The following is a 19,339-nucleotide window of genomic DNA, read 5'->3' as shown; positions in this document are numbered from 1 at the left end:
TGTTATTTCCTGGAGTACAGTAGAGCTCTGCGGATCTTGTACATGTCTGGGTGGGAATATGTTGAGAGCTCAGGGAAGCAAGAACCAAAAACATGTTTGGCATCCAGGGCTGCGGTGCCAAGTTGTTCCTCTTCTCAATTTCAAGATCCTAAAAAGGGGCTGAGGAGATCCTGGACTGTGTCAGAACATGTCAGGACATCCCTCCTCATGTAAACAACTCCAGCGGGTCACTTCTGGCCGTTCTCACGGCACTCCTGTTTTCTCGTCTTAACTAGTAGTAATCCGAGATTGTTTTTTTTTATGGCTGGTGCCGATATCTTACAGAGCAGGGGGGCCGATGGAATATTATACTGTATATGTAAGCAATAAGGTACGAGAGGCTGTGCTGTATCGTGATTCGTGAATAAGTAACGGTTGAAGGGCGTTGTTAGGCACGACACGAAGTGGAGTAACCCCTTCAGCCATTACTTATTCACGATACAGCACTTGCCTCGAGTACCTTATTGCTTCTATAAAATGGTTACCACACAATAAAAATATGAAAGTAAAAAAAAATATGTATTAGTGCAACAGTGAAATCACTAAAAGTCTTCCTTCCGCTAGAAAAAAAAAATAGTCCCTGACCATGAACAGAAACAACGTTCCAATGTGTAATATGCATGGAAGCTCAAATAAAAACCACATAGGAACTGCAGAGTTGCGCAGTGATGAATAGACGCGTTGAGTGAAGTGGTCATTAGGGTTGGGTATCATTTGAATTTGAACGATTCTGATTCCGATTGCGATTCCTTGTTTCGATTCCGGTTCCTAACGATTCTCGATTCTGATTCTTTTAAGAGGCAGGGTCAAAAAAGTTTAGCTAACCTTGCTAACCAACGGCCTTTCTGAAGGAAATACTCTTTCTGTAAAAATACTCCTTTTGTCACAAATTTTGCATTTTGCCGAGATTTCGTTATTTTTAGAAAAGTGAAGCCACACTTTGGATCGCCGACGTAAGGTACTCATGTTCGACTCTCGTGGTTATGCCAACACTTCCGGTAGACGCTTCTTCGTTGGTGTTGTTCAGCGGTTTCTTCTTCCGCTCGGCGGACTGTGAATATCGAAACTAGGAATCGAAATTTTAACTTTTGAACGATTCCGGGAAAAACTAAAAGTTAGTCTCGGTTCCAATCGATACTCGATTCTCGATACCCAACCCTAGTGGTCATTGCTGTGTTATATCATAAATAAAGCACAGCTATTGACCAATCATAATCAAGGATTGGAACTAACTGTTTTATAAAAATGTATATATACTTCTTCAAGATGGCTGTGTACTTTCTCTTTATTATTACCAACGCAAAAATACAGCAAGGGTTTTAAACTCTACTTCCAGAAAATTAAGAACAATAAATATTGTGGCTCACTGGCACGCCTCAAACACGTAAACATCAGGCTTAAATAAAATCCTGAGCTTCCTACTCGTAATTTCAACTTTGTGGTGGTGTTCATGTGTGTTCAACTCTTAAATACGATCTTTTTTTAATATGACTTGAACGCAGCAATAGAGCATCATAGCTTGAAATCAAGGACTACAAACTGTGCTGTCAAAATAAAAGTCCCTAAATCTAATCAAATTTAAAAATGCCAAATATCTGCTGATATATCATATCCGTTGATCACATTTCTCAATCTGTTTCTCAGGTTCTTCCTCTTGCATAACACAGCAGCTCAGTACATATCGTTCCTCACCGGTTGAGTCATTTTCCACGCCACTCATTGGTCTGCTGTAGAAAGCCTTTTTGTTCGGAGATTTGTGTCAGAATAAAGGTGACAAAGCAGTCACAATTCACAGGAACACAATAATAATTGTGCTATGGGGCGGCTAAAGGGTATGAGTCACAATTTCTGAGGCACTTGCAAGTGTGGGAATCACAGCTATTTTTGGGAGTCATTATTGGAAATAAGTGGGAAAGTGTTGGGAAATACTGAAAACTCTATGGTTGAAGTGCTTGTTTAACTCTTCAGATCAGAGACCTGTCGAGCGCATTCATAAACGTGCGCTGGTTTTACCTGGGCAATGTGCCAGATCTGCATGAGTGACATCAGTGCTGTGGTAGCCCAGATATGCAGAAACCTACATGCACACGGATGGTTTCTGTGAGTGTGTTTGTGATTTTCCTGTCTGCTGTCTGTACGAGAGCTTGATGTAAGGGTGAGGCAGTGTGTCCCATTGAGTCACTGGTACCATGCAAATATTCTTAAAGCTGCATGCAAAAGTTATGGAAATCAGGCCGACGTTATATCTCTGTGGAATGAGCCGTAAGGGGAACATGCACTTGCACTAATACACACATATCTCTCTCTCTCTCTCTCTTTCTCTCTCTCTCTCTCTCTCTCTCTCTCTCTCTCTCTCTCTTGCTCTCTCTCCTCTTCTCTTTTTCTGCTTTTTCTGCTTTTTCCTTCTCCCACCAATGGAAATGTCCTGTCATTGTTTTGATAGAGCATGAATCATTATTGTTATTATTAAATCAAAATGATGGAGGGTGACCGGGGATAGTTATGATGCAAAGACTACATTTGATGAAAACTGTGAAGAACATTTTACAAAAAAGAAGCCTGTTTTAAAAACATTTACATTTTTGCTTTGTGTGACATTTATTGTTCATGATCATAGAACATTAAACCATTGTATTATGGATAAATATATGTGCGTTAATGACACAAAAATATGAAAATAATTGAATGAGAATTATTGGGAATTAGAAGACACTATGGCCAACTATGATCGCAATTTCATAGTTGGCTTTGGGAAAAGGTATAAAAAACTAAAAGCAAAATGATGAAAACGAATATATTTATATTCTTATAGTCATGAAAATACGGTCACAATGCAAATAATAAGCATCCTAAAATCAACTTCATCAAGGTTGCATTAAACTGACAATAAAGTTTCCAAAAGCGTCTTTTTTTTTTACATAAATACTGCTCTTTTGAACTTTTTTATTCACCAAAGTATCTTGAAAAATCGCTACATTAATCAGCCCAAATATTTTCAACCCTTATAATAACAAGAAATGTTTCTTGATCATCAAATCCTCATATTAGAATGATTTCTGGGGGATCATGTGACACTGAAGACTGGAGTAATGATGGGAATGATAGGAATTAATATTATTTTACAACATACTTATTTTAAATTGTAATAATATTGATCTTATGTTTCTCCTATTCATGTAGTAAGTTTTTCTAATATAGGTGTATGTGTGTGTGTGTGTTTCTGTCCATCCAGAAGAGTCGCTGTCTCCTCCCACAGGCCCCGTCCCCATGGACCTACGTGTGGGCGAGCGTCTGGTGCGTCCGGGTTCGGACACGGCCTTCCTGTCCCCTCTGCACCCCCCTCTGCTGATCGGGCCCTTCAGCGCCCAGCACTGTTCCCAGTACAGCCAGTCGCAGCTGCAGCACATACAGGTACAGCGCATGTGACACAAGATGCCTTCAATTCAATCCAGTCATACACTGATTTAAACAGCGCCTCCCTTATGTGATTTAGCCTATTAGCACACACTCCCGCCACAATCAACATCCTTATTGGTGCTGGAACGTAATTATCATGCTAAACAACAACACTACACACTAAAGAGTAGAATAAAAAAAACATAAAAGTTACCCTTTAAAACAGAATATGATGCTTTCTAAAATATTATATTTTCACAAAACAGAAAACAGAATTAATTTCTGTATAAACAGTAGCTGTATGTTCTTCTCTTTTTGTAGCAGTATAATATGGAGCAGCATCTACGAGACCAGGAACAAGCGAAACAACAGCTACAGCAACTCAAACACAAGGACAAGAGTCAACAGAGTGAGTGACACACACAGACTTACAGTGTACTTACTTAGCAACACTGCTTTATAACAATGCCTACACAGAGAGACTGCACACATTATGCTAGGCTAGGGTTGGGGTTATGTTGATTAGTATTTAGTAGGATAGAAAGTGTTCTAGAAGAAGAGTTTTTGAAGTTTAAAATGAAGCACTTAGACTATTGATCACTCAAATGTGTCTAATGTGCATCTTTAGCCTCAAGAAAGTGTTCAGGTTAAGGTTCAAAAAGCAGACAATTGTACAAAATCTGCATGAACGGAATGTACCAAACAATGGAAAATGATTTGAGAAATGTATCAAGGTCACTGAGAAATGCTGTATTATGTTACGCCAATGCCCTCTTTAATAATACCTCAACTAAAACAGGGCTTTTTCAGGAAATGACTCTGAGAGTAAAAACAAAACTTTGCGGTTGAAAACACATGGGAGGAGTTTGGTTACCTCTGAACATGGGAACCCTGTTGTTCTATAAAGGTGATTTACTGTCACACTGCTGCTGGTGTCCTGCCAGTTACAGCAGTTACAGATCCTGCGGTAACATCCAGTACCAGACCATACCATCCAAAGTACCAGACCATACCATACAGTACCAGACTATGCCATCCAGTACCAGACCATACCATTCAGTACCAGATCAGATCATTCAAAGTACCAGACCATACCATCCAGTACCAGACCATACCATCCAGTACCAGACCATACCATTCAGTACCAGATCAGATCATTCAAAGTACCAGACCATACCATCCAGTACCAGACCATACCATCCAGTACCAGACCATACCATTCAGTACCAGATCAGATCATTCAAAGTACCAGACCATACCATCCAGTACCAGACCATACCATCCAGTACCAGACCATACCATTCAGTACCAGATCAGATCATTCAAAGTACCAGACCATACCATCCAGTACCAGACCATACCATCCAGTACCAGACCATACCATCCAGTACCAGACCATACCATCCAGTACCAGACTATGCCATCCAGTACCAGACCATATCATACAGTACCAGACCATACCATCCAGTACCAGACTATGCCTTCCAGTACCAGACCATATCATCCAGTACCAGACTATGCCATCCAGTACCAGACCATACCATTTAGCACCAGACCATACCATCCAGTACCAGACCAAACCATCCAGTACCAGACCATGCCATCCAGTGCCAGACCATGCCATCCAATACCAGACCATGCCATCCAGTACCAGACCATACCATCCAGTACCAGACCAGACCATCCAGTACCAGACCAGACCATCCAGTACCAGACCAGACCATCCAGTACCAGACCATGCCATCCAGTATCAGACCATGCCATCCAGTACCAGACCATAACATCCTTTACCAGACCATATCATGCAGTCCCAGACCATGCCATCCAGTACCAGACCAAACCATCCAGTACCAGACCATACCATCCAGTGCCAGACCAGACCATTCAGTACCAGACCAGACCATCCAGTACCAGACCATGCCATCCAGTATCAGACCATGCCATTTAGTACCAGACCATGCCATCCAGTGCCAGACCAGACCATTCAGTACCAGACCAGACCATCCAGTACCAGACCATGCCATCCAGTATCAGACCATGCCATTTAGTACCAGACCATGCCATCCAGTGCCAGACCAGACCATTCAGTACCAGACCAGACCATCCAGTACCAGACCATGCCATCCAGTATCAGACCATGCCATTCAGTACCAGACCATAACATCCTTTACCAGACCATATCATGCAGTCCCAGACCATGCCATCCAGTACCAGACCTTATCATCCACTACTAGACCTTATCATCCAGTACCAGACTATGCCATCCAGTACCAGACCATACCATTCAGCACCAGACCAGACCATCCAGTACCAGACCATGCCATTCAGTACCAGACCATGCCATCCAGTGCCAGACCAGACCAGACCATTCAGTACCAGACCATGCCATCCAGTATCAGACCATGCCATTCAGTACCAGACCATAACATCCTTTACCAGACCATACCATCCAGTACCAGACCAGACCATCCAGTACCAGACCATACCATCCAGTACCAGACCAGACCATCCAGTACCAGACCAGACCATCCAGTACCAGACCAGACCATGCCATCCAGTACCAGACCATGCCATCCAGTATCAGACCATGCCATCCAGTACCAGACCATAACATCCTTTACCAGACCATATCATGCAGTCCCAGACCATGCCATCCAGTACCAGACCTTATCATCCACTACTAGACCTTATCATCCAGTACCAGACTATGCCATCCAGTACCAGACCATACCATCCAGTACCAGACCATACCATCCAGTACCAGACCAGACCATCCAGTACCAGACCAGACCAGACCATCCAGTACCAGACCAGACCATCCAGTACCAGACCATACCATCCAGTACCAGACCAGACCATCCAGTACCAGACCAGACCATCCAGTACCAGACCAGACCATCCAGTACCAGACCATGCCATCCAGTATCAGACCATGCCATCCAGTACCAGACCATAACATCCTTTACCAGACCATATCATACAGTACCAGACCATACCATCTAGTACCAGACCAGACCATCCAGTACCAGACCAGACCATCCAGTACCAGACCATGCCATCCAGTACCAGACCATGCCATCCAGTACCAGACCATAACATCCTTTACCAGACCATACCATCCAGTACCAGACCATGCCATCCAGTACCAGACCATACCATCCAGTACCAGACCAGACCATCCAGTACCAGACCAGACCATCCAGTACCAGACCAGACCATCCAGTACCAGACCATACCATCCAGTACCAGACCAGACCATCCAGTACCAGACCAGACCATCCAGTACCAGACCAGACCATCCAGTACCAGACCAGACCATCCAGTACCAGACCATGCCATACAGTATCAGACCATGCCATCCAGTACCAGACCATAACATCCTTTACCAGACCATATCATACAGTACCAGACCATACCATCTAGTACCAGACCAGACCATCCAGTACCAGACCAGACCATCCAGTACCAGACCATACCATCCAGTACCAGACCATGCCATCCAGTACCAGACCATAACATCCAGTATCAGACCATGCCATCCAGTACCAGACCATAACATCCTTTACCAGACCATATCATATAGTACCAGACCATACCAGATCATGCCATCCAGTTTTTGTACCATTTTTGATAGTTAAGTATTTACATGTTACTCCATGGATGGATGGATGGATGGATGGATAGACAGATATACAGGAGGAGAAATAAATAGACAGAAAGAGAGACAGACAAACAGATAGATAGATGGATAGACAGACAGATGCATGAATAGATGGCTGGATAGGTGGATGTGGAGGGTGTGTGTGTGTGTGTGGTAGAATTACTCCATTCTGATCATGACGGTCACGTCATTCCAGAGTGTCGTGTCATGCTGCAGCGCTTGGTCACGCTGGCAAAACATTAAAACCACTTTTTTTGTTTATTTTTCATTGAACGAGAGCATGCATTTTCCTTGTGAGTCACGTTACACTGTTAGAGTTAAACGACATCTACAGTGTGAAACCTACTACCACCAGGTTTGCTGATAAACTGCATTTAAGCAGAGAATGATTTGTTGTAACACCCAATACTGTTCTTGTAAAGTCTAAAGATATTCTGCATATCCTGCAGTCAGAGGTGTGTAGGCGTCACACAGGTGTCTTCCGCTGATGATAAATCACTGCAGCTAGAGGCTTTTATCACAGTTGATAAGATTGTTGTGAGAGAAAGTAGCTGCAGAGAAGTAAAATTAAATTGAGTTGTTCAAACAGTAACCGTGTCAATATTGATCTTATTGGTTAGAGCCACTATGACGTGTCCGCCCTGGAAGGACAGGGAGGCACTGAGTCAACACACAGTTTCCTTCTCTCGACCCCAGAGCAACCTCGGACACACAGCTGAACCACGCTCACAGAAGCAGCGCTGGCAGGTTTATGTGGGACAAAACTGGCATTTTAAAACTGTTCAGTTTTGACTAATGTAAAATAATAATAATAACGGCCTAGTTCAGAGCCAACTAAACTAAATAAACTAAACTAAACTGAAATAAGTAAAATAAAACAGAGAATAAAGAGATCATAAAAAAAACAATTAAATTAAAATTATTATTATAATGAATTATTACTATTTTCCATTTAATTGGCTTGATTGTGTGCATTCTCTAAAAATATTAAATATTAGTAAAAAATTAAATGTCCTTTAGTTACATAAAGTGACCCAGACCAGAGAAAACTAAACTAAACTGAACTAAAATACTAACTAAAAATAAAATAAAGACTTATTTTAAAAAATAAAGACAAAAAATACATAAACAGACTTTTTTTTTTTCATTTCCACTTTTAAAAAAAGTGGTTTGACATGATTTCATTGGCTGGTTGTAAAGATTGAGGGATAAACTATTTAAACGTATTAAATTAAATTATATTTCAATAATAATATAAAAAAAAATGTAAGTACCACCTGACAAATCCTTTTTTGCAATCTCAAAATCTTTCAATGCAGCTTTGTTTAAACCAATTAAGTGAAACATTGTCATTTCATTGGCTGTTTGTATTGATTGACAGGTGCTGTGGCCAGTGCGTTGGTGAAGCAGAAACTGGCGCAAGTGATTCTGAAGAAACAGAAGCAAGCGGTCCTGGAGAGGACGAACTCCAACCCCCTGAGCACCGCATCGGTGGCCTACCGGTTAGAAGCGACTCTCACTGCCGCCCACAGCTGTCGAAGTTGTGATCCATGTGCTTATTTTCATCTTTTGTGTTCTGACAGGGAGTTGGTTCCAGATCCCAGCGCTCCCCTACAGTCGCTCCTGCCCTCCACCAAACCAGCCCTCATAGAAGGATGCGACGAACCGACGAACCTGAGACGAGCACGTACGTCACCCTCCAACACACGCACACACCTGAGAGCAGGAGGCAGGGCTGGTCGTTCAGCAGGTGTGTGTGTGTGTGGAAGTATTCCAGTGCCGCACTCACACTCCCAGCGCCTCGCTCTGCCTCCAGGCCGCCGCTGTTAACAAGGCCTTGCTCAACCTTCTCATTTACCTCTGAAAGACGAGAACACTCCCCTGTCAGCCAGTCATTATGAAATAATAACTATGACTGGACGTCCTGTAAAGCCCAAAGTATATTTGCTTGTTTACGCATACTCTAGCCTATCATATGCTCCATTCTCCACAAACACATGCTCTCTAGAGAGTTCTTTGACCAGTGTCTTCGCTATTTTTCTCCAGAAGTCATGACCGATACAAATGTCTCTATTCTTCTTAAGGCGAGACACGGCAGGCAAAAACATCGTTTTTTTTTTCCACTGGTCAATTTTGAGATTTTGGGATATTTGACTACAATAACATGTATTCTTTCAGACTTGTGTTGAAAAAAAGTCTGAAATACATATTTAGGTCTTTATTTTACTACACTTTGTCAGTTTGCGCCTGTAGATTTCTCATAAATTCAACAATAGTTGCGTTCTAAATGATCCGCGATCTGCTCCGCGATCGCTGCATACACCCTGTCATCACATACAAAGCACATCTCTCTCCTTTCCAATGCTGTCAGGTCCAAATATGGTCATTTCCTTTTAATCAACATCCAATCGTGGAAGCAAAAGTGGGGATTTGTTTACTTCGGGGATTAACGTGATTCGTCAATCGTCACATGGCATGCTTTGACGCTTGCTGATTTGGTTTAGCTTTCCGCGGGACTTTCTGAATGAATGAATGAAAACGACTTCACGTCAGTCATCGAAAAGATTACAGCAGTTGTCACTTGCTAAGGGGAAAAGGAAAATTAGTGATGTATTACCCTGTGAAATGCCCTCGGGAAGCGCATCTGAACGCAAGCTGTCGATGGGAAGCCAATCTATAAATAAAGATGAAGTTGTTTTATTAAGTTCTCAATTTTCATGTAAATTGTTATAAACAATAACTTGGCCAGTTATTTTGCTTGTTAGCAATGTTTTCATGTAGAAATGTGTGGAATTTTAGAATATACATTTTTAAAGCCCGTTTTCTCAAAATGACTTTTTTTCTCATACTCAAAGTCTGAAATCTCCACTTCAGTAGCACCTATATACACCAAACTTTCCAGTCATGTACCTAGTTATATTATGAAGACATTTAGAGAGGGATTTGTAAATATATTATTCCTAGCCTGATTTATGTAACATTTTATCCCAAAAAACATGGCGAAAATATTTTTTTTAAGACTATTGATGGTATATTCTGATTTACAGGATAACAAAAGTAGATATCCATAAATCATTCTGTAATTTTTTTCCCCATCTATTATATGAACACAATGAAAAAAAAAAATTGAACCTGGCTTTATCCAATAATCAGATTTCGTTGTTTTAAAGATATGCAAATTAGTGCATATTTAATCAGATAATGCCTCATTTCCATATTTAAACATTAAATTACATAAAACTTGTAATACATTTTTTTCTCATCTTAATGTAGGTAATCAACTGGGAAAGTTTCATGGTGATATCTTCTAGTTTAAAATTTTACCCTATTCACCTGTAGTGTCTCGCCTTAACTTAACTAAAGTTGCGGCTCTCCTCCTCACACAAGCGCTTGTCAATGTTGCAGTCTCGGGTATTTTTTTGTTGTTTGTTAGTGTCTTTGTCTACTGTAAAACAATGGCCCGGGCCAACTGAATTATTAAAAATGTGAAAAAGTTTTTCACTTAAAAATTATTATTTTTTTTTTCTCTTAAAAAAATCAGTACTATTCAGGAGATGATATGTGCATCATGCAAGGGACCATCAGCTGTAAGTCGACCCTCACAGACACGTAAAAACCATAGGCTTTAACTCTTTCCCCGCCAGCGTTTTTTAAAAAAAGTTGCCAGCCACCGCCAGGGTTTTTGACGATTTTCGCTAAATTTGAATGCCCCGCTGAATATTTTCTTCCATGAATATATGAAGATGATTGTAACAACGTTCAGGGAAGAAGGAGGCAGGAACCGGATAATAATAATAAAATAAAACTTTATTTAAATAAAATAAACAAACAAATTACCTGCCAGCAGCCCCTCGCGGACGACTGCTGGCTACCCAAAATAAAACATAAATACCGGCCAGCAGCCCCTCACGGACGACTGCTGGCTTACCAAATAAAATATAAAATACAAATAAAAGCAGGCCTGTTCCTCTCTCGCTCATCCACTCCGTCGCTCCCCCTTTATGGCTCCGCTCCTTCGTGAGAGATGCGAGACCGGTGTGCCTCGCAGGTGCTGCTCATTAGCAATCGCACCACCGGCCTCGCGACTTTCTCTCACGTCCCTCGGCCGTCCTGCTCACCACATACCCCCATCACCCCTCACAGGCCGGGGGGTACACCCGAGACTGTGCCTACTTCCCCCCCCCCGGCGGCGGCGATCCCTGGGGGGTATGGATCGACGAGCCGAGGGAAACGGAGACGGAAGCCTGAGGAGCGACGGACACGAGAGAGGGGAGAGAGGAAAAAAAAAAAAATAGTCCGGCTCCCACAACGCGCTGCCATCTTGTCCCTCACCAGCTGGGCGATCTCCTCCGCGGTGCCCGGCGCCGACGCTGGATGGCCCTCGGTGAACGCCTCGACGCTCCCCCGCCCCCGGTGGACGGCGACGGCTCCTCGGGTGCCTTGGGCAGACGGCAGGAGTCCCCCGCTCCCTGCTCCTCCCCTTCACTGGCGGATGGCAGCAGGCTCCGGCCCACGGCAAGCGGCGGTGACTCCTCCTCTCCCTCCCGAACGGCAGCCGCCCCTCCATTTTCCAGGCGGTCGGCGGCGAGCTCGGGCGTCCCACCGGCAACTCATCCCAGCGCCCCGCCTCGAGCGTCCATGGCCGCGAGTCCCCCGCTCCCTGCTCCTCCCCTTATGCGGCGGACGGCAGCAGGCTCCGGCCCACGGCGAGCGGCGGCGACTCGCGCACCATGCTCGATGGCACCGCGGATTCCCCACAGCGGCGAGGACCCTCGGACAGCGCGTTCCTCCCTCTTCCCGGGTTTCGGCACCAGTGTAACAACGTTCAGGGAAGAAGGAGGCAGGAACCGGATAATAATAATAAAATAAAACTTTATTTAAATAAAATAAACAAACAAATTACCTGCCAGCAGCCCCTCGCGGACGACTGCTGGCTACCCAAAATAAAACATAAATACCGGCCAGCAGCCCCTCACGGACGACTGCTGGCTTACCAAATAAAATATAAAATACAAATAAAAGCAGGCCTGTTCCTCTCTCGCTCATCCACTCCGTCGCTCCCCCTTTATGGCTCCGCTCCTTCGTGAGAGATGCGAGACCGGTGTGCCTCGCAGGTGCTGCTCATTAGCAATCGCACCACCGGCCTCGCGACTTTCTCTCACGTCCCTCGGCCGTCCTGCTCACCACAATGATATATATAAAAATAAAGATCTGAGCCTCTGCTTTTAGGCAAAAAAAAACGTTTTTATTTTATCTTCATCTGTTCTTTTTTTATTGCCTCTTGAACAGAGGTAGGTTTTGTCAAAAACACAACATTTTGGACAAAAAACTGAGAAAAAGGTATTTTTATCAAACAAGTGCATTTAAAAGCAGAATACATTCAGATGTTGTTTCCTTCATATATAAAACTTTCCAAAATAAATTAAAAACATAAAATAAATGTAAAATATATCAAATTTCCCAGGATGTAAGGGAAATGTAACTTTTGCAATAAAACTTCTGCCTCTGCCTCTCTGTGTTCTACCTGTGAATAATGAATAATTGGAATTACAATAAACAGGCCTAGACACACACACACACACACACACACACAAATACATATTACAATGTGGTAAATGTGCACAAAGAGAGAAATAATTTGACAATTACACCTTCATATTTAGACAGCAACACATAAATGCCTGCACACACACATACATATTATAGTGTCATAATATTATACGATCTATTTGCGGCACGTCCATGGCTAGAACTTTCTGTGACAACATGTGCATCTCTCTCACTGACTACTTCGTTCCGATCAGATTCAGAATTATCAAATAAAGAGTGATCGGACTCCGAGTCCATTAACCTCCAGTACTTCAGCCATATACCTCTGCATTGTCTGTCTGATACATTCTCACTACTCCACTGTTTGAGACGATTGCAATCTGTTTCTCTGATCAAAGAGTTGCGCAATCATTCAGGACATGCGCGCGGGTCTTCCTTACCGTATACCACCTAAAACACGGATACCCGGAAAATTCCGATGTTTGGCGCAGATGCGTTTTTTCATTAAACACGGAAAATTCCGTGTTTGGCGGGGAAAGAGTTAAAAAAATATATAAAATATGGACGTAGTGTCCGTGAAGTCACCCGTAGTTTTCTAAAGACTGATTTTGAAGCCCAAAGTGGGCGGAACCGGACGTCGCCATCTTGGCAGCGCGTCACTCCCGGATAACCAGGAACTGTCAAAGAGGCGGGATTAGCTGAGGTGAAGAGACGCTAACAGACAGCAGAGCAATCCACCTGTCAATCAAGTGGCCACGCCCTTAATTATGTAGAACTTTAAGGCATATAATTTAATATAATTTAAACAAATGAGTTACAAAAAAAGTTCACCCCCCTCACAGATAGCTATATAGACCAAAACCACTTTTTGCTCCAGGCTGTAAACATATATTGCTGTAAAGTTGGGCGTATTAACATGATACAACTTTTTATGTGATTGACTCTCTTTGAGCCTCTAGTGGCCGGTAGATGAATTGCAGCTTAAGTCACTTCCGTGTTGGATTCAAGAGAGAGACCGAAAGGTTGCCGCTTGGTAAAAACTGAAGAATACTTTGGGCTTTATACTCAAAAGTTTTATATATATATATATATATATATATATATATATATATATATATATTGCAGCTTAAGTCACAGCAGATTTTGTTTACACACTGGGTGTAACCTTTCGCGTCCGAGACCGTGGCACCCGTTCAGAGTACCAGGGATGTGTGGGTTGTGTAAAAGTATGGGTTGGGTGGTTCATGTCTATGTGGGGAGGATGGGTGTGTATATATATATATATATATATTTAGTTGTTTTAAACTTGTGTATTAGTGCTAAAACAATCATCACTGTTCTAATTGCTCATTCTTAGTTTTAAGGATTTGCTCTAAACCCATAACTGTAAAAGGCCTGTTCACAGCAACACAAATTGAATCTGGTTTTTGTATGTGATTTGTCTGTCCAAATCGATGCGTTGTAAAACAGAAGGCGGTCTGAAAGAAAATGTAAACTCACTCTGTGACAGTAGGTGGCGCTTGTGGAAAAGCAGAAATACCCCAGTTCTGGATTCTTCCTCGCTTTAGCAAAATAGTCTGTTAACTTTCACAAACTACTCGTAGTTTTATCTAACAGCAGCAGGACGGAGCATGTGACCAAAAACTTGAATCCCATTGGCTAGCCAATTTTCTTTACAGTGCGATGGAATATAACACCTCAAAACGATCATAAAATTGGGTGTGTGTCGATCTGAACAGAACTGCCGTTATTAAAATGTTTATCGCACTAAAGTTTAGCACTGAATTTTCATCTTGTTACGTTAGTAACCGCATAGCATCACCCGGCAACCAATCACAACAACCTTCCACTGGCAAACACCACTCACAAGTTATATTGTGACTATCATTCAGTCTTCAGTGTAGGACAGAAAATGTTGCAGAAGTTTTCAAGGAGTCCTACGCATCTGTCTGGATCACTCTGCGCTCGATAGTCAAACATTTAACATGATAACCACAAGATGCTGCGCAGAACAGTGTCATTTACTGTTGAAGTTGAGTAAGTCCAGCTGTGGAGTTGTGTCCTCTCCCAGAACTTAAGGCTGATGGTGTTAAGTGTGTTTTTAAAGGACTAAAACAATTAGTAGGAAGTAGAGGAGAGATTTCGGAACCTTTGTCTTTTCTGAACCAGCGACAAAAGCGTTGAGCTGTAACTGTGCGATCAAAGGAAGTAGTTGCATTTAAATACATTTGCATTTAAATAGTTATAGGTCAATAGGGATGTGCAAAACTACCTCTAATCAACCAATCGATGGGTCATTTGAATGAGTAGTGGACTAGTTGGTCTTAAAGGGATAGTTCACCCAAATAAAGATCTCTCTAATACATTGCTACTTTTAAACGGCACAGTGACGACACAACACATCGTCCCTCAAAGTAAAAGAAAAATCATGTATATTGAACAAACAAACAACAATTGAGAAGCACAGTAGATGAGCTAGCCGACAGACTACTAAACGACCCAAATTGTAAACCTATTGTTTTTTTTTTGTTGTTCTTTCTTGTTCGCAGGGTCAGAGCCCAACCTGAAGGTGAAGCACAAGTTAAAGAAGCACCTGAACACCCGGAAGAGTCCGCTGACCCGCAAAGAGAGCGCGCCGCCCACCGTCAAGCACCGCGGCCCTGACGCGCTTGGTAACTAAACCGCCATTCACCAGGACGTATTCCTCAACACTCACTTATTCACAACTCTTCACACAGTTCTTACACAGTTCTTGGCACAGCAGTTCGTTTCCCATTCGAAATGCACTGAAACACTTCATTCATGTCTCAAATCAACTCATTCTTCCGTAAAGATTTTCACTCAACAGTTTTGCAGCTGACCTCATTTCATATGCGTTTGTAGGAGTTTCCCTTTCAGACGCAAAATGAGAGTGAAGAGTATTTAAAGTCCCCTTGTAGTGAAAATCAAGCTTGTAATGTTGTTTATATGTGGTGTTTTTAGTGCACTTTAAGACAAACCATGTGGAAATTCATAAGTCGACAGCATTCCTGAGTATTTTCTCTTTAAAACTGCAGTGAACCACTGTTTGAAATCGCTGGTGTTTGTGACGTCACAAACTACCTTGTAACCAATCAGATCCACATGAGTGAGTGGAGGCGGGGCTCATTTGCATATTCATAGATCCACGTTTACTAAATACATTCAAGCTATTTTAACCTTCAAATGGTCTTCGTTTCCTGTTTACACTTCTGGGCTCAAACAATTGATTGAGTAATTGTACAAAAAATATACATTTTTAATCATACAAATAATATATCATTTTTTTTTGTTTACTTCTCATCTATTCATTAATGCTGTGTTTTTGGATATATAATGTACTTTTGTATCCGTTTACCACACAATTCCTCAACTACACCATTAGCTTGCATATGAAATATCGTTTTTTTTATGATGCATTGCATATATGCTCTAGTACTAGGCCTTCATTTCTGTGTAAAAATTTTCAGATTTATGCCAGATTTTTTTTTTTTTTTTTTTTGACACATGAAGAAAATATATTTAGTTTTTTTTTCACATTTCCCATTCATTTCAATGCGGGGTCAATTTTTTTTTACATACCGTCAGAACAACTGAATCAAGCCCATTTTGTGTGTGTGTGTGTGTGTGTGTATTAGATAATGTATGAAAAGTCACAAAATCTTATTCCACTTAGATGAAGGGAACCTTTTTTTTTATTAAGTAAAAGTCAATTGGGGTCGTGTAGACCCCATGACCCGACTGAAGGCTACGCCATTAAGGAAAAACATTTTAAATATGTCATTTGTGTGATCAAAGATGAGTTTACAGAGGGACTTTAAATGAATTAAGTACACAATAGTGAATTTTTTCACTAATATTTACTGCCCCAAAAAGCACATTTTCACCCATTTTGCGCTTGACATGACTGGATTTGCTCATCGTCAGTAGATCACGCGCAGACCTTTCCGCTCCCATCTGTGCTTTTATGGGACTGACCGCTCATGCTAATTTGCCCTGTTTAGTAAACCTGGCCCTTAGACTGCAGTTCCGCTCAGTGTGTGATGCGTTTTGAAAAAGTGACTGAAGTAAAACTTGTGTGTTCCTCTCAGACTCGTCGCCCAGCAGCAGCAGCACTCCAGTGTCGGGCTGCAGCTCCCCGAACGACAGCCTGCCCAATGAGAACGGGGCGCTGCCCGCGGCCGCCAGCCTGTGCCATGAGGTAACGGTCCTCACACTCCCCAATCACACTCCTCAGGTGCGTCTCGGCTCCCTTATAATGGGACTCATGCTAATGCCATTCCACATCCAAACAATTATGGAAAATGACTCATTTTGTAATAATGCAGTCAGTTTAAGTGAACTTCTCCCTGTTCTTAAAAATACAATCAGTTGCAGAAAGCCGAACACACACTCACACACTAACACACACACCCACGAACACCGTGGCATGATGGGACAGTTCTTTAATATTGCTCTGGTGGGAGTTGTTTGTGCTCGACAAGGCTTGTTTCAGGAGGTTTGCGCCGCCCTTTGGCATAATGACATGTTTTAAACAAAGACACTGGAGAAGGACAGCTGCAGGCAGCTGCCAGGACACCCAATCTCCCGTTTCCATCCACAGCCTCCTCCTTGCTTTAGTACTCTACGCTCCTCCATTTTTGGGCTTGCATAAATGCAGGAGTCTCTGATGGGTCGCACGCGGGAACCCCGTCCGCTCGCACGCAAGAGCTGATCACGCTCACAGACCGACACGCAGAGCTGCTGTAGGGGACTGTATTAGCCCAATGGACATTTATCAGATTTATGACGGCATTTTTCAACAAAGTATCATTAATACTTGAAAAACATTCTCAAGTGAAATTTCATTTATGGCTGACCGTTATAAAACGAATCAACATCAAATGTAAAGGTAGCTGTAATTTATATGCACAAATAATGCTTTAAAAATATGTCATAAAATAAATATAGAAAATCGTATATTATAAAACATGCACGAAAAATCCTTTGCTGCAATAAATTACAAAATATATAATAAAATAAATATATAAAAATATATTATTAAATGTTATATGCACAAATAATGCTTTTATCAAATATATAAAAAAATTATGATGAAATAAATATGTGAAAATATATATTATAAAACATAATATGCACGAATAATAGTTTGCAACAAATTTTTTTTTAAAAATATGTTAAAAGAAATGTATAAAAATATATTATAAAACATGATATGCATGAATGATGCTTTGTTATATTGCTTGTGTATATATGTAATAAAATAAATATATAAAAATATTAGGGCTATCAAACGATTAATCGTGATTAATCGCATCCAAAATAAAGGTTTGTGTTTACATAATATACATGTATGTGGGTGCACTGTGTATAATTATTTTATATATATATGAATACATACACATGCTTGTATATATTTAAGAAATATTTTCATGTATATACTGAATATAGATTTATATATAATTTATATTATATTTAAATATTTTATATATAAATTTTTTTTTTTTTCTTAAATATACATGCATGTGTGTGTAATTATACGTATATAAAATAATTATACACAGTGCACCCACATATATTATGTAAACACAAACTTTTATTTTGGATGCGATTAATCGTGATTAATCATTTGACAGCCCTAAAAAATATATATTATAAAGCATTATATGGATGAACAATGCTTTGCTACAATAAATGTAAAAATATATGCTAAAGTAAATATATAAAAACATAAATTATAAAACATGATGTGCATGAATAATGCTTCACTACAATACATTAAAAATATATAGCAAAATAAATTTAAAATAAATTATATTATAAAACATGGATGAATAATGCTTTGCTTCATTAAGGTAAAAATATATCATAAAATAAAAATATACATAGTAAAACATATGTACGAATAATGCTTTACTTGAGTAAATTAAAACAAATATATTAAAATGTTTAATAATGATTAAATACAAAAAAATATGTTAGATTATGCAAATGTCTACGGTCTACTTCTAGATTTCTACTTCTACAACTAGATTTGAATGAAATGACTGATCCAAGTGTTTGAGTTTGCATTAAGTGTGTTCAGCTGATTTGAGTTTTTTTCATAATATAAACCAACATATTAGCAGCTTTGGGTCCTGGGACGTGTGATGGGTCACTATAGTGTCTGACCACCACTTTGTCTAAAAGAGAAAATATCACATGGCAGACAACATGAAATATCAGTTAATGTTGAGTTATTTGCCTCTCTGATAGCGGTTTAATCTGTGTGTGTGTGTGTGTTTCAGGCTCAAAGGTTGCTTTTGCAGGACGGGTCTCTCGCTCACTTCACAGTGCAGGATCCGTCCAGTCTGCCCACCATCACGTTAGGCCTCCCCGCCAACACCAAGGTATCGCAGTCGCCATCATTCAGCCCTGAACCCGTCCTGAAAGCCCACCTTTGACCTTTAATTTCATTACAAATATAGATTTGAAGTTCACCACAGACAGAGTGCACATTCAATACAATCAAGCACACTTTTTTCACAAGAATTTAATACCCAAATTACATGTTTAAAAAACATAACATGCATGAAACGATTCGAATTTGTATAATTTCGGACGGTTCGGATGGTTATAAGTCAATACAGCATTCCAGCCTTGTTGAATATGAAACAATATGGGATCGGATTGAAA

At 41.0% G+C, this 19,339-nt stretch overlaps 1 protein-coding gene across 2 annotated transcripts in view; it reads left to right on the top strand.

Moving 5' to 3' along the window:
* Positions 1-19,339, top strand: part of hdac7a (histone deacetylase 7a) — a 116,490-nt gene that overhangs the window by 57,735 nt on the left and 39,416 nt on the right. For both annotated transcript variants that reach the window (XM_039664012.2, XM_039664013.2), the window contains exons 3-9: positions 3,272-3,450; positions 3,757-3,844; positions 8,478-8,598; positions 8,680-8,783; positions 15,196-15,318; positions 16,756-16,865; positions 18,952-19,053. In XM_039664012.2, coding sequence (XP_039519946.2) covers positions 3,272-3,450; positions 3,757-3,844; positions 8,478-8,598; positions 8,680-8,783; positions 15,196-15,318; positions 16,756-16,865; positions 18,952-19,053 — 827 coding nt within the window. The remainder of the gene's footprint in view (positions 1-3,271; positions 3,451-3,756; positions 3,845-8,477; positions 8,599-8,679; positions 8,784-15,195; positions 15,319-16,755; positions 16,866-18,951; positions 19,054-19,339) is intronic.

This window comes from Pimephales promelas, chromosome 20, assembly GCF_988280905.1.
Source record: "Pimephales promelas chromosome 20, fPimPro1.hap1.1, whole genome shotgun sequence".
In the NCBI taxonomy this organism is placed as follows: Eukaryota; Metazoa; Chordata; class Actinopteri; order Cypriniformes; family Leuciscidae; genus Pimephales; species Pimephales promelas.
This window is presented reverse-complemented; position numbering and strand designations above follow the sequence as displayed.